The sequence below is a fragment of the Lampris incognitus genome, chromosome 20, assembly GCF_029633865.1.
Source record: "Lampris incognitus isolate fLamInc1 chromosome 20, fLamInc1.hap2, whole genome shotgun sequence".
NCBI classification, from domain to species: domain Eukaryota; kingdom Metazoa; phylum Chordata; class Actinopteri; order Lampriformes; family Lampridae; genus Lampris; species Lampris incognitus.
Genome location: NC_079230.1, coordinates 16,806,498 through 16,818,901, shown reverse-complemented (window position 1 = coordinate 16,818,901; position 12,404 = coordinate 16,806,498). Strand labels below are relative to the sequence as shown.

The 12,404-nt window shown below is 47.8% G+C and overlaps 1 protein-coding gene across 5 annotated transcripts in view; it reads left to right on the top strand.

Moving 5' to 3' along the window:
• Positions 1–7,607, top strand: part of fgf11a (fibroblast growth factor 11a) — a 102,665-nt gene extending 95,058 nt beyond the window's left edge. For all 5 annotated transcript variants that reach the window (XM_056300355.1, XM_056300353.1, XM_056300351.1 and 2 more), the window contains 2 exons: positions 5,009–5,207; positions 7,465–7,607. In XM_056300355.1, coding sequence (XP_056156330.1) covers positions 5,009–5,207; positions 7,465–7,607 — 342 coding nt within the window. The remainder of the gene's footprint in view (positions 1–5,008; positions 5,208–7,464) is intronic.
• Positions 7,608–12,404: the final 4,797 nt, after the last annotated feature.

Below are 12,404 nucleotides of genomic sequence, written 5' to 3'. Positions count from 1 at the left end.
TTTTGCATTAGTCTTACAATATGATAGGTTTGATCATTGCATTAAATTATTCTCCACAGGCTAATGGTGATGTAGCATTGCAAATGTGATATTTAAGTCCTCCTTGTCACTCGACATGTCAGTCAAACATCAAGTCAAGTCAAACTTTATTTATATAGCACATTTCATACACAAGGCAACACAATGTGCTTTATATAAAGTGACAATACAATCACAACACAATCAAAAATAAAAAAGTGCAAATGTCCATGCATCCATTATCCAAACCGCTTATCCTGCTCTCAGGGTCGCGGGGATGCTGGAGCCTATCCCAGCAGTCATTGGACGACAGGCAGGGAGACACCTTGGACAGGCCACCAGGTCATAGTTTGGACTACCTCGGGGCTCAAACCCAGGGTGTTCTTGCTGTGAGGTGACCGCGCTAACCACTGGGCCACCACTAGCCACTAGTGCTAGCCACTGCGCATTTAGTGCAAATGTAGAAAATAAATATGCATATCAACAGGTTATACAGGAACATACAAATATCAAAATATACAAAACACACACAATTCCAAACACACACACACACACACACACACACACACACAATGTGGTGAGCGTTTGTTAAAGCAAAAAGAAAACTTGTTGAGACCTACTTCCTGCTGATGTGATGAAAAAGCACCCGGGACCAGAGTTTCAGGAGTCTTTAGCGGGATAAACAAATGCTTGCAAGGCATAAGGTTTATGGAGTGAATCCCAGCTCTGTTATCATGCTGCATGATCCAGGCCTGCCAACTCATATGTGGTGCAGGTTGAGCCCCACATGAAAACGGTCGGACAGCCAGGTGTGAAATCTTTAGCCCCAACAGGGAGGACAGACGTCAAAGACAACTTGTTCCCTTTGGACTTCAAACGCATTCATAGTAACAAAACACAAGAACAATGCTGTATCGCTTAATGTTTTCTTTGTCTGTGTTAGATAATGACTTAAGCAGACGCACACTTCGTGTTTTGTCGTCAGTGTTGTGTTAGACTCCCAATGATATTTTTCCCAAACTGCAAATCTGGGTCAAATTATCGGGCCATCTACAACCTTTTCATACATCAGTAGGTATTTATGGCAGGGCTGAATTCAACCTCGGGAGATGAAGTTTGCCCAGCGTGGACGGTGGCAGAGAGGATGGGACTGTTCACTGCTTTGTAGGCAGGTAGAAAGACTGGCTTATCTCTGAGGAACCAGGAAAACACTCCATAACTAACCTTTGTCTATGTATGTGTGTGTGTGTGTGTGTGTGTGTGTGTGTGTGTGTGTGTGTGTGTGTGTGTGTGTGTGTGTGTGTCAGCAGGCAGAGAGAAGAGCTTAGATGATGTGTATCGTTGTATAGTTGTGTATATGAGCGGCTGCTTGTTGCCTCTGCTGAGGGGATTATGGAAACTGTGGACGGGCTCCGAGGAGGAAATCTAAAATGGTTGATTGCCGGACTTCAGAGGAGCTTTGGGTCCAGTAATTCTGGCACGTTGAAGTACGGTTTGCAGTTTGTCCTCTCATAATAAGTTACCGCCCTTGTACCTTGTCATTATGCACATATGGTATTGTGCAGTAAACGGATCTTCAAGTACAGCCATACTTTAACAGTTTTTATTATATGAATATTTGCAGATGTTGGTTCCTGTGTTTTCATTCTCAGCGACATCATGACACCGGCACATGTCATTCCAGCATGGCTTCATTCAGTTTGTAAGCAGACACAGCCTCTGTCACAGAGGGCCCCCCCCCCCCCCATCTTGTCTCTCCATGCTAATATATATACATGTATGCAGGGCGGCACCGTGGCACAGTGGTTAGCGCGGTGGCCTCGCAGCAAGAGGGTCCTGGGTTCCAGCCCTGGGGTAGTCCAACCTTGGGGGTCATCCCGGGTCATCCTCAGTGTGGAGTTTGCAGTTTCTCCCCGTGTCTGTGTGGGTTTCCTCCGGGTGCTCCGGTTTTCTCCCACAGTCCAAAGACATGTAGGTCAGGTGAATCAGCTGTACTAAGTTGTCCCTAGGTGTGGATGTGTGTGTGTGTGTGTGTGTGTGTGTGTGTGTGTGTGTGTGTGTGTCGGCCCTGTGATGGACTGGCGGCCTATACAGGGTGTCTCCCCACTTGCCGCCCAATGACTGCTGGGATAGGCTCCAGCATCCCACAACCCCGGTTGGAATAAGCGGCTTGGATAATGGATGGATGGATGTATGCATGTGGTAAATGAAAGGAGAAATGTGAATACTGGACCCCTACAGTGAGGGGGTCCGGGATCTCTGTTACGCTGTGGAGGGCATTTTCCTGGCATGATTTGGGTCCACTTGTCCCCTTAGAGGGAAGGGTCACTGCAAATCAATGCAAAGTTATTCTGAGTGATCACCTTTATCCTATGATGAGACATTTCTATCCCGATGGGAGTGGTCTCTTCCAGGATGACAATGCCCCCCATCCACAGGATAACGAGGGGTCACTGAATGGTTTGATGAAGATGATGTTAATTATGTGCTATGGCCTTCACAGTCACCAGATCTCAACCTAACTGAACGTCTATGCGAAATTTCGGACTGACGTGTCAGACAGCGCTCTCCACCACCATCATCAAAAACACCAAATGAGGGAATATCTTTTGGAAGAATGGTGTCCATCCCTCCAGTAGAGTTCAGAGACTCGTAGAATCTATGACAAGGAGCACTGAAGCTGTTCTGGAGGCTCATGGTGGCCCAACACCTTACTAACACACTTTATGTTGGCTTTTCCTTTCATTTGTCACCCGTCTGTATGTCCCAGTGACATCAATGGGGGACACACAGACGGAATGTCTCCCAGTGATGTCACTGACAGACGTTCCGTGACTGTGAAAAACGTACTTCCTGGTTTGTGATTGGCTGCATTGTATAAAAAAATTAGAATAACAATTTAGAATGGAAAATGAAGGGAAAAAAAAAGAAAAACAATGTAGACTAAAACCTATGACAAGGAGCCTTGAAGCTGTTCTGGAGGCTCGTGGTGGCCCAACACCTTACTAAGACACTTAATGTTGGTTTATCTTTTAATTCGTCACCCGTCTGTGTGTGTACATACAACGTCACATCTCCCTTTCACCGTCCACAGCGCAGTTGGTTTTTATGTGTTGCTGGCCCTTAGAGAGACTGCCTGTTGAAGCCTTAGCCCCCTTCAGGCCAATGGGGCTACAGGTAGACACACACACATGTGGTGGTCTCCCAAGATGGTAATTGCTGCTAATTTAAAGTAGCTGTGGGGTGGCGCTTTGCTCGAGATTGGTCTCCCACGTGAATTTGTGATGAATTTGTCTCAAATGGATATGCACTGGCATGCACACACGCACACATGCACGCACACACACATGCCCGTGCACCACACTCCTGCATCCAAACCCCCCACCAAACCCCCACCGATCATTTAATAAGGGAGATTCATGTCTGTATCATGTGCAGGGGTTACAGGGCAGACGCCATAAAAACCAGACTCCAACTTCCTACAGCCCCCCACCCGCCTTTCCCCTAAGTCATTACAAGATTACAAGTGAGAAAAAAGAAATTTAATACATTCAATTTTATTTGATTTGGCTTTAAGCCCGCTATCCGTTCCTTGTGACTCACTAGCACACACACACACACACACAACGCTGCACAGCTGATTAGATGGGTCCGTCTCCAGCACAAACACAGTTTCACAGATTGCCATCAACTGATGATAGCGATCTGATTACACCTTCCAAGAGACTCCAGACCTCTTAATTCCTCTCTCTGCTATTAGAGCTAAGTTAATGGGTGGGCGAGGAAATGAATGGATGGCTAAGTGAATGGATGTGTAATTAAAGAATGGGTGATAGAGTCAGTGTAATTAGCTTGTGTATGTGTCGTAGACAGTGGGGTGAGGCAGGCAGTAAGACCGCCTATCTGTGGCGGCAGATGCAGGGAGAGGACACGAGATGGGGAAGGAGATGAAGAAGTAAGGGGGAGAGGAAAAGATGGAGCGTTGTATGAGGCTGAGCGGGGGGAGTGCAGGAGAGAGAGTAAAGTCCTTATTCAGGCCTTTTCTACTCACCAGTCACATCAAGGCTCCAAATCAATCGTACAAATTGGTGTGTTCCTTGACAAGGTTACCAAATGACAGAGGGAGAGAGGGAATGGAGGGATGAAGGGAGGGAGAAGATGAGATAGAGAGGGACTATGTGAAAGCAATAATGAGAGAGAGCATGCGTGAGCAAAAGATGGAGGGGGGGTTGCAGGCGGGAGTTTGGATGTTCTGTGTTTGACATATTGTTGGATACAAAACTGCACTTTGTGTGCGTGAGTGCATGTGTGCATGTGTGTATGTGTGTATGTGCTTTCTGAGCCAGCCGAAGGCCGACACTGGGGCCATTTCGCTCAGGAGAGGGCGAGGGATCCGCTGGATTGCTGTTTGTTACAGGAAAACCAAATCGGCTGAATTATTGCATCCCAGCTGGCAAACCACTTTGTCCATGTGGCAAATAGGTGTGTGTGTGTGTGTATGTGTGTGTGCCACGGGTTTGCCGCCAAGCCTGGTTGTTTGTTGATGCAGCCACAGATGCTCCTGCAACCCTGTCAGTTTAAAATGTGGGACCCATTTCCTGCCATTCCCAGCTGAGCCCAGCGAATTGGGGAGTAAATATATAAATAATAGAATGAATAAAAAAATGCTTGCCGCTACAAACCTGTTACTCTTCTCCACTGACCCGGTGTGTGTGTGTGTGTGTGTGTGTGTGTGTGTGTGTGTGTGTGTGTGTGTGTGTGTGTGTGTGTGTGTGTGTGTGTGTGTGTGTGTGTGTGTGTGTGTGTGTGCGTGCGTGCGTGCGTGCGTGTGTGTGTGTGTGTGTGTGTGTGTGTGTGTTCGGTGTGTGTGTGTGTGCGTGTGTGTGTGTGTGTGTGTGTGTGTGTGTGTGTGTGTGTGTGTGTGTGTTCGGTGTGTGTGTGTGTGTGTGTGTGTGTGTGCGCGTGCTTGTTTTGTGCCCGTCTCTTCCAGGAGCATTTTACGCCGGAGTGTAAGTTTAAGGAGTGTGTGTTTGAGAACTACTATGTGACCTACTCGTCCATCCTGTACCGACAAACCCAGTCTGGCCGGGCCTGGTACATCGGCATCAACCGGGACGGGCAGGTCATGAAAGGGAACCGGGTCAAGAAGACAAAGGGTGCCGCTCACTTCCTGCCCAAACTCATTGAAGGTACTACAGAGTTCTGCACCATTCACACGCTGGAGAGGAAATGACTTCTGTCTGGCACACTTTGAACTAGTCCGAGAAGGTCTTGACCACACATTTGAACTAGTCCGAGAAGGTCTTGACCACACATTTGAACTAGTCCGAGAAGGTCTTGACCACACATTTGAACTAGTCCGAGAAGGTCTTGACCATACATTTGAACTAGCCTGAAAAGGTCTTGACCACACATTTGAACTAGTCCGAGAAGGTCTTGACCACACATTTGAACTAGTCTGAGAAGGTCTTGACCACATATTTGAACTAGTCTGAGAAGGTCTTGACCATACATTTGATAGCCCGAGAAGGTCTTGACCACACATTTGAACTAGTCCGAGAAGGTCTTGACCACACATTTGAACTAGTCCGAGAAGGTCTTGACCATACATTTGAACTAGTCCGAGAAGGTCTTGACCACACATTTGAACTAGTCCGAGAAGGTCTTGACCACACATTTGAACTAGTCCGAGAAGGTCTTGACCACACATTTATAGCGACACTGTAATGAGATCGAAATAGTAAACTTAACCAAAGATGTCATGGATTCTGTTTCCCACAAGTTCACATTGTCATTCATATCAAACCTGAATCAAGTTTGAAGTCATGCATCCGGGAAGGAGAGCAGTCTATTCCGTTGCCCTCCAAAGCGGGGATCGGCGGTTCGAATCCCTGTGTTACCTCCGGCTTGGTCAGGCATCCCTACAGACACAATTGGCCATGTCTGTGGGTGAGAAGCTGGATGTGGGTATGTGTCCTGCTCGCTGCACTAGCGCCTCCTCTGATCGGTTGGGGCGCCTTTTCAGGGAGGGGGGGGGCTGAGGGGAATAGCATGATCCTCCCACGCGCCATATCCCCCTGGTGAAACTCCTCACTGTGAGGTGAAAAGAAGCGGCTGGCGACTCCACATGTATCGGAGGAAGCATGTGGTAGTCTGCAGCCCTCCCCAGATCAGCAGAGGGGATGGAGCAACGACTGGGATGGCTCAGAAGAGTGGGGGGCAATTGGCCAAATACAATTGGGGAGAAAAGGGGGGGGGTCAAAAAAGAAAAAAAGATCTCTATTGAATATAGTTCACATTGTCATCCCTATCAAACCTGAATCAAGTTTGAACACATGTGTTTTAGATGAAATAGGCTTCTGTTCATCAACAGGAACGTGAATTTTCCAAAGAATGAACTCAGCCAGCAGGGTGCTAGCTGTTTCCTCTTCTCCCCATGACGGCCCATGACCAATACTTCAAGTCTCAGTAAAATACAGTAGTATTTACTACAGTGCAATACTACATGCTTCATGCCCAAGGCTCAGCGTTTTCAGTTTTTACTGATTTTCACCGAAAAATACCCAGATTTTATGTTTCCACGAATCCAAAAGTTGTTCCTGTTCGTGTGAGGTTATGTAACTGTGTCCCCTAGTGGCGAAACTCGGCATGCTGGATGGCTTTGAAAAATAAAAACTGAAAACGCTGGGCCTTGTTCATGCCTCACAGTAACTTCTCTTATCATAACTTACTTATAACACACCCCTATTCTGCTACACCTGTGATATTGCTCCTATATGCATCTCCACCCATATTTTCTGTACCCCGTTTTAGATCTTCACCTTATACTTGGCTCCTTCTTAATGTACCCTTCTCTTATTTTGCTGTGTGCATGTGTATATGGTATGTAAAACTGAGAGCAGCGTACTGAGTCAAATTCTTTTACGTGATCGTACTTGGCCAATAAAAACTGATTTGACGCTACACGGGGATCGCCAGTTCAAATCCCCGTGTTACCGCCGGCTTGGTCGGGCATCCATACAGACACAATAGGCCATGTCTGCAGGTGGGAAGCCGGAAGTGGGTATGTGTCCTGGTCACTGCACTAGCGCCTCCTCTGGTCAGTCGGGGCGCCTGTTCAGGGGGAAGGGGGAACTGGGGGGGGGGATAGCTTGATCCTCCCACGCGCTACGTCCCCCAGGTGAAACTCCTCACTGTCAGGTGAAAAGAAGCGGCTGGTGACCCCACATGTATCGGAGGAGGCATGTGGTAGTCTGCAGCCCTGACCCGATCGGCAGAGGGGGTGGAGCAGCGACCGGGACGGCTTAGAAAAGTGGATTAATTGGTTGGGTACAACTGGGGTGAAAAATGGGGGGGAAAAACCTGATTTGACTTTTGGGGAGAGAGCATTCATCTGTCATCCATCCCCACCCTGCGATGTAACACTGCGTCCGTCTCCCTCCTCAGTGGCCATGTACAGGGAGCCCTCGCTGCACGACGTGGCCGAGCAGAGCCCGCCCAGGAAAACGCCCAAGACCTCCACCGACTCGCCAGTGCTCCAGAACGGCAAGAAAGACCCTCCATCCAAAACCAAAGCCTCGTCCTCCTAGCGCTCAGAGACACAAGGGGGGTGGGGGGTGGAGTGGAGGACGCAGGGTACCGGGGGGGGGGGCACCTGAACAGGGTTGGTAGAGCTACCACAACCGCTGACCCTTGCAAGAACTTTACTTATTCACAATGCACTGGTGTAAGGTTGGAGAAGGAGAAGGTTAGGGACGGGCAGAGCAAAGCCTTGTAGGCAACGGGTGCCATGACGCCTCCTCGACTCGGAGTTGGGCCAATGTGACCAAACTGCACAGGGAAGGTGGAGCTAACACCGTAGGATGAAAACACTGAGCGGGGTGGCTGTAGCCACAAAGCAGACACACTCGTTGCTTCAAAAAGGCTTTGCTCTACCCAGTCCTTTTAAAAAAAAGAAAAAGGCTAACGGGGGGGCCCCTTTCAACGTTGCAGACTGTGTGTCCTTACCCATCACCCCCGGAGGCCGTAGCCAGCCCTCCATCTTCTTAATTAACATCTCTGTCAACATCACAGCCACTGGGATATAAGAGCAATAACTCCGCGAAGAGGGGAACAGTTCCTATAGCATTGTGTGTAGCATGCATCAGTCATGTCACCGCCGCGGGTTGTAACCATGCCGACAGGAAACGCCACACTCCCTCTCATCCTCATCAGCAGCAGCAGCAGCAGCAGCAGCAACATCTGTCCGCTCAACCAAATAACAAACGACGTCTTCCTGGTTTTACCACAACGGGTGCAACAGTCAAACGTGTCCCCCTTGCAGCACACACCTACCAAATGCACTACGTTGTTATTCCCCAAATGGTCTCCGTGCTATAATGTCAGGTGGTCATAGACCTGCTATAAGTTGTCATAGAGTCTGCTGTAGCCTGTTTCTTCTGCAGCCGTCTGCTAAGCCCACATCGTTTGTCTGTGTCAGCGGCTTTGTGAGGTGGTCTGGGTACTTGTCTGCTGTGTGTGGATGCGAGTGTGGGTGTTTAGGTGTTAATATGTGCACCCCCTCCCCGCCCCCCAGTCCCTCCTCTCCTCTGTTTTCCACTCACCTATGATGTGATTTGATTAGTTTTGTGACATGGACTCAATTTAACACTCGGCAGCACAAAAGAAGCCCGTCTGTCCCCTGGCTCTGTTAATGGGGTCTGGAACCGATCAGAACTTCTCGACCCTTAAACAAGTTGCCGGGCGTTCCCCCCAGCGCACCGCACAGCCACTAAAACACACATGCGCACACACACACACACACACACACACACACACACACACACACACACACACATGAATTGGCAACAATGATATCCATGAAGGGAGACACACCTATATGCACTCACACAAACACAGTAATGTGCACACACACACACACATACACACACAGCGCTGACTGTGGGCAGGTTTGGAGTGATGAGGAGGAGATCATCAGTGAGACGGGGAAGTGCTGGAGCCTGACTGTGTAGTTTGTTGTTGTACTGCAGCATTAGCCTTTTCTGTCCGTAGTCAGCCGTGCACCGGACGGCTCCCTCGGGCCCAAACAATGTGCCGCCATTTCTTTCTTCTTCTGCATTATTTTTGGCAGAAAATGAGAGGATATGCATATTGTGTGTGTTTTTTTTTGTTGGGGGGGGGGGGCTATGCTATGGTCATAACGAAATAGAAGTCCTGTTTGGGTGGGGATATGAAAACAAGTTTTGGGGCGGAGTGTGCTGAGTCGGTGGCACTTCCAAGTTTCCTGCTCTCTTTTGCCGGGGTTTGTGTCTTGAAGCGGGGAAAAGACAAATTGCATTTGCATTTTTGGTCTTTGTGTAATGTGTTTTTGTTTTCTTTTAACCAGGCAGGCTGGACTGATGCAGAATTATTATTTATTTATTTATTTCTACTAGACATTGAAATAATTTTCATATATATTAAGACCCACTAAGGCTCCCAGTGCGACTGCCTTCGTCTACTGTTCGGCCACTTTGTGTCCCTTTTGTCGGTTTGTTTGCTTTTGTTTCAAACTTCGGCTTGACAAATCGACAAATCCTCACACTCTGGATATTATGCAAAGGAATCTAAGCCTTTATTTTTATTATCATTTCAGTCATCTGTGTCTAACGCTGATCATGCTCCGATTAGAGTTGCCGTGACGCCTGTGATGAAGGAGATCTTCATCATGAGCAGGACAAGCAAACCAAAGTGTTATGCAAACTCAGTTCATTTCTAGATAACGTTAAGGAAGATTGTAATGTTGAAGAGCTGTTCTCCCAAATTTCCAAATGAGCTGCATTTTTTTAACTTTTAATAGGGTAGATCTTTCAATGTCAAGCAAAATAACAAGGCGCCCTCGTAATGATTATGGTCCTTTCATTCAGCAAACACTCCTCCCCTCTCCGTTTCTGCTCAACACGAGGAGCAATCATTTTCATATTAAAGTTTCTCTGTGCAATAAGGCAGCCAGGTAATCAGTTCTGTCTAATGGATTGTGGGAAATGAGAGAGAGAGACCTCTGCACGCGTGAGCTTCGGTCGAGGGGAGGATTGATGATGGCTTAGCATGAAAGAAGAAACAAAGCGAGAGAGAGAGAGAGAGAGAGAGAGAGAGAGAGAGAGAGAGAGAGAGAGAGAGAGAGAGAGAGAGAGAGAGAGAGAGAGAGAGAGAGAGAGAGAGACTTTCTTTGGAAATAAATAGTAAGGAATGAGAGGAGCCCAGCAGGGGAGGTGCAGTTGAAAAGGTTTGCTTGCAAAAGTCCTGCTGTGGGCAGTGCGTTCACATTTGCACACACACACACACGTCTGCACAAACATGCATAATCTCTCACCTCCTGCAAGCTGTGGCAGAACATTGTACTAACATAGTAATAACAGCTGATAACCTATGCACAACACATGCACCTTGCTGAACAAAGTAATCCTCTACATGAAAGGTGCAGCCCTACCGTCGTTACACCTTTACTTAAGTGGGCGGAGGCCGAGACCAAGCAGTGCTCGTTTGACTTTATTGTGTTCCTAAGACAAAGAGACGAGGGACCGTGGGACGAGCGAAAGAAGTGAAGGCGTGCAAAGGGAAAGCACTCCAGAGCAGGGCTTCTGAATGTCCGGAGCTCGGTCCGGACGGCAAGTCACTGCGGACCCGGTCCCTACCTGGTGTTGTGAACACAATACGTTATTAAGTGTAACGTTTTTTTTTATTCTGTTTGTTGCTGCCGAGTTCACGCATTAACGTTACACCGGAGAATTTGCTTTGGGGGTGGTGTGAAGCTTTATTGCGCTTACGGTGAAGTAGCTCCTGAACTTCACCTGGTTCACTCTCTCCTCTGCTCCGCGTGCGTGCGTGTGTGTGTGGGCCTGAGCCCCGCCCCCGTTGAGACAGAGCAGAGGGGAGAGAAACCAGCGCGACCATAAATGACAGTCACGAGTAGCCTACCGGTACGCGAGTTTTCGTTAGGGTCACAGCCAATCAGAGGCGGGGTAGGGCGGGTCTTCGCAGAACATTATAAAAGTAATAACTTGTAACGAAAGTTATAAGTGAGTTGATAAAGTGTTATTTGGTCATCACCAAACCAGACTGCAAACAAACATCAGATGCGGACCTTTGAGTAAAAAGTTTGAGAACCCCTGGTCTAGAGAGAGAGAGAGAGAAAACATCGTTTCTTTTGAAGCTGCTCCGAGGAGTTTTTCCACTGACTTCTTATCAGTCTCGCTTTAATGTTGGTGCTGCTCTTTGATGGACGCGTTTGAATGAGAGCGTCGGTGAGAAGATGGTGATTCCATATTGTAGCGTCATGGTGTGGTCACTTTAAATCACAGGCGCGTGCTTATGACGTACACAAGTGGCGACCTCAGTGGTAACGTAACACGGAAGTGGTAACGTAGCACGGAAGGGTGGTTGAGACAGTTGAAGTGTGTACAACTTAACCGGTCTACTGTGGAGTTTATAGGCACGTCACACATATGTTCAGTCTCCGGGTCGAATTCACCTCGAAATCTGACGAAGCGGTTTACAGCAGAAAGCTGTTTGTCCAAAACACCAACGCTTCTCTTACGCCTCTCTTCAAAACAAATGCACTTCCGGAGAGGGCGGATGTAGATCTTTGCAAGAGGCAGCGCTGAAGCGAGGACGAGGTCGTTCTTCTGCGAAACACTTCTGCCTTTGTCCACAGGGGGACGCCAAGTCGACACGAATCCAAAACCCCTTGTGGCAGCTTTAAACAAGCTGTAATCCGTGCAAGCAGAACTTCGAACAGTGTGCTCTCCTGACTTGGTTAAATGCATGTTACATACGTCACTAAGAAATACCAACATGCTGTATTCAGGAGGAACACGTGTGTTGTATTCCCACCTTATTTGTTCCTCACGTTGAGCCAGAGCACCCCTCCGTCATCATAGTGGCATCCCAGGGATTCACAACCCCCAACCTCAGAACTCATGACCTTATTCAAGATGTTAAGGAGACCTTCGGGTGAACTTGCTTCTGCAGATAACCCCGCTGACTTGTTAAGTCTGCAGCCCCTTCGCAAAGTCATTACAGGTATGTCTACTGAGATGAACGTGGATATTTTAGAGACATATCAGACGATCCCTTCGAGACAGGACAGGAGAAGGATTTTTGTGACGACAGTTGTTGTTTTTTAAAGGGCTGGAAAATATTTGTTGCAATAATATCTATGTTTCATTCTCTGTTTTTTTTCTGTCATTATTTAGATGAACTTTGAAAAGGAAAGCAAAAAGTGTGGAGGAGAAAAGGAGAGTTAAGGGCTAACATGTTCGTTTTACCAGGACTGTTGACATGCTGATTGGCCAGCGATGAAACAGGCTCGGTGTAAAGTAGGTTATTATAGATTAGATGGAACATAC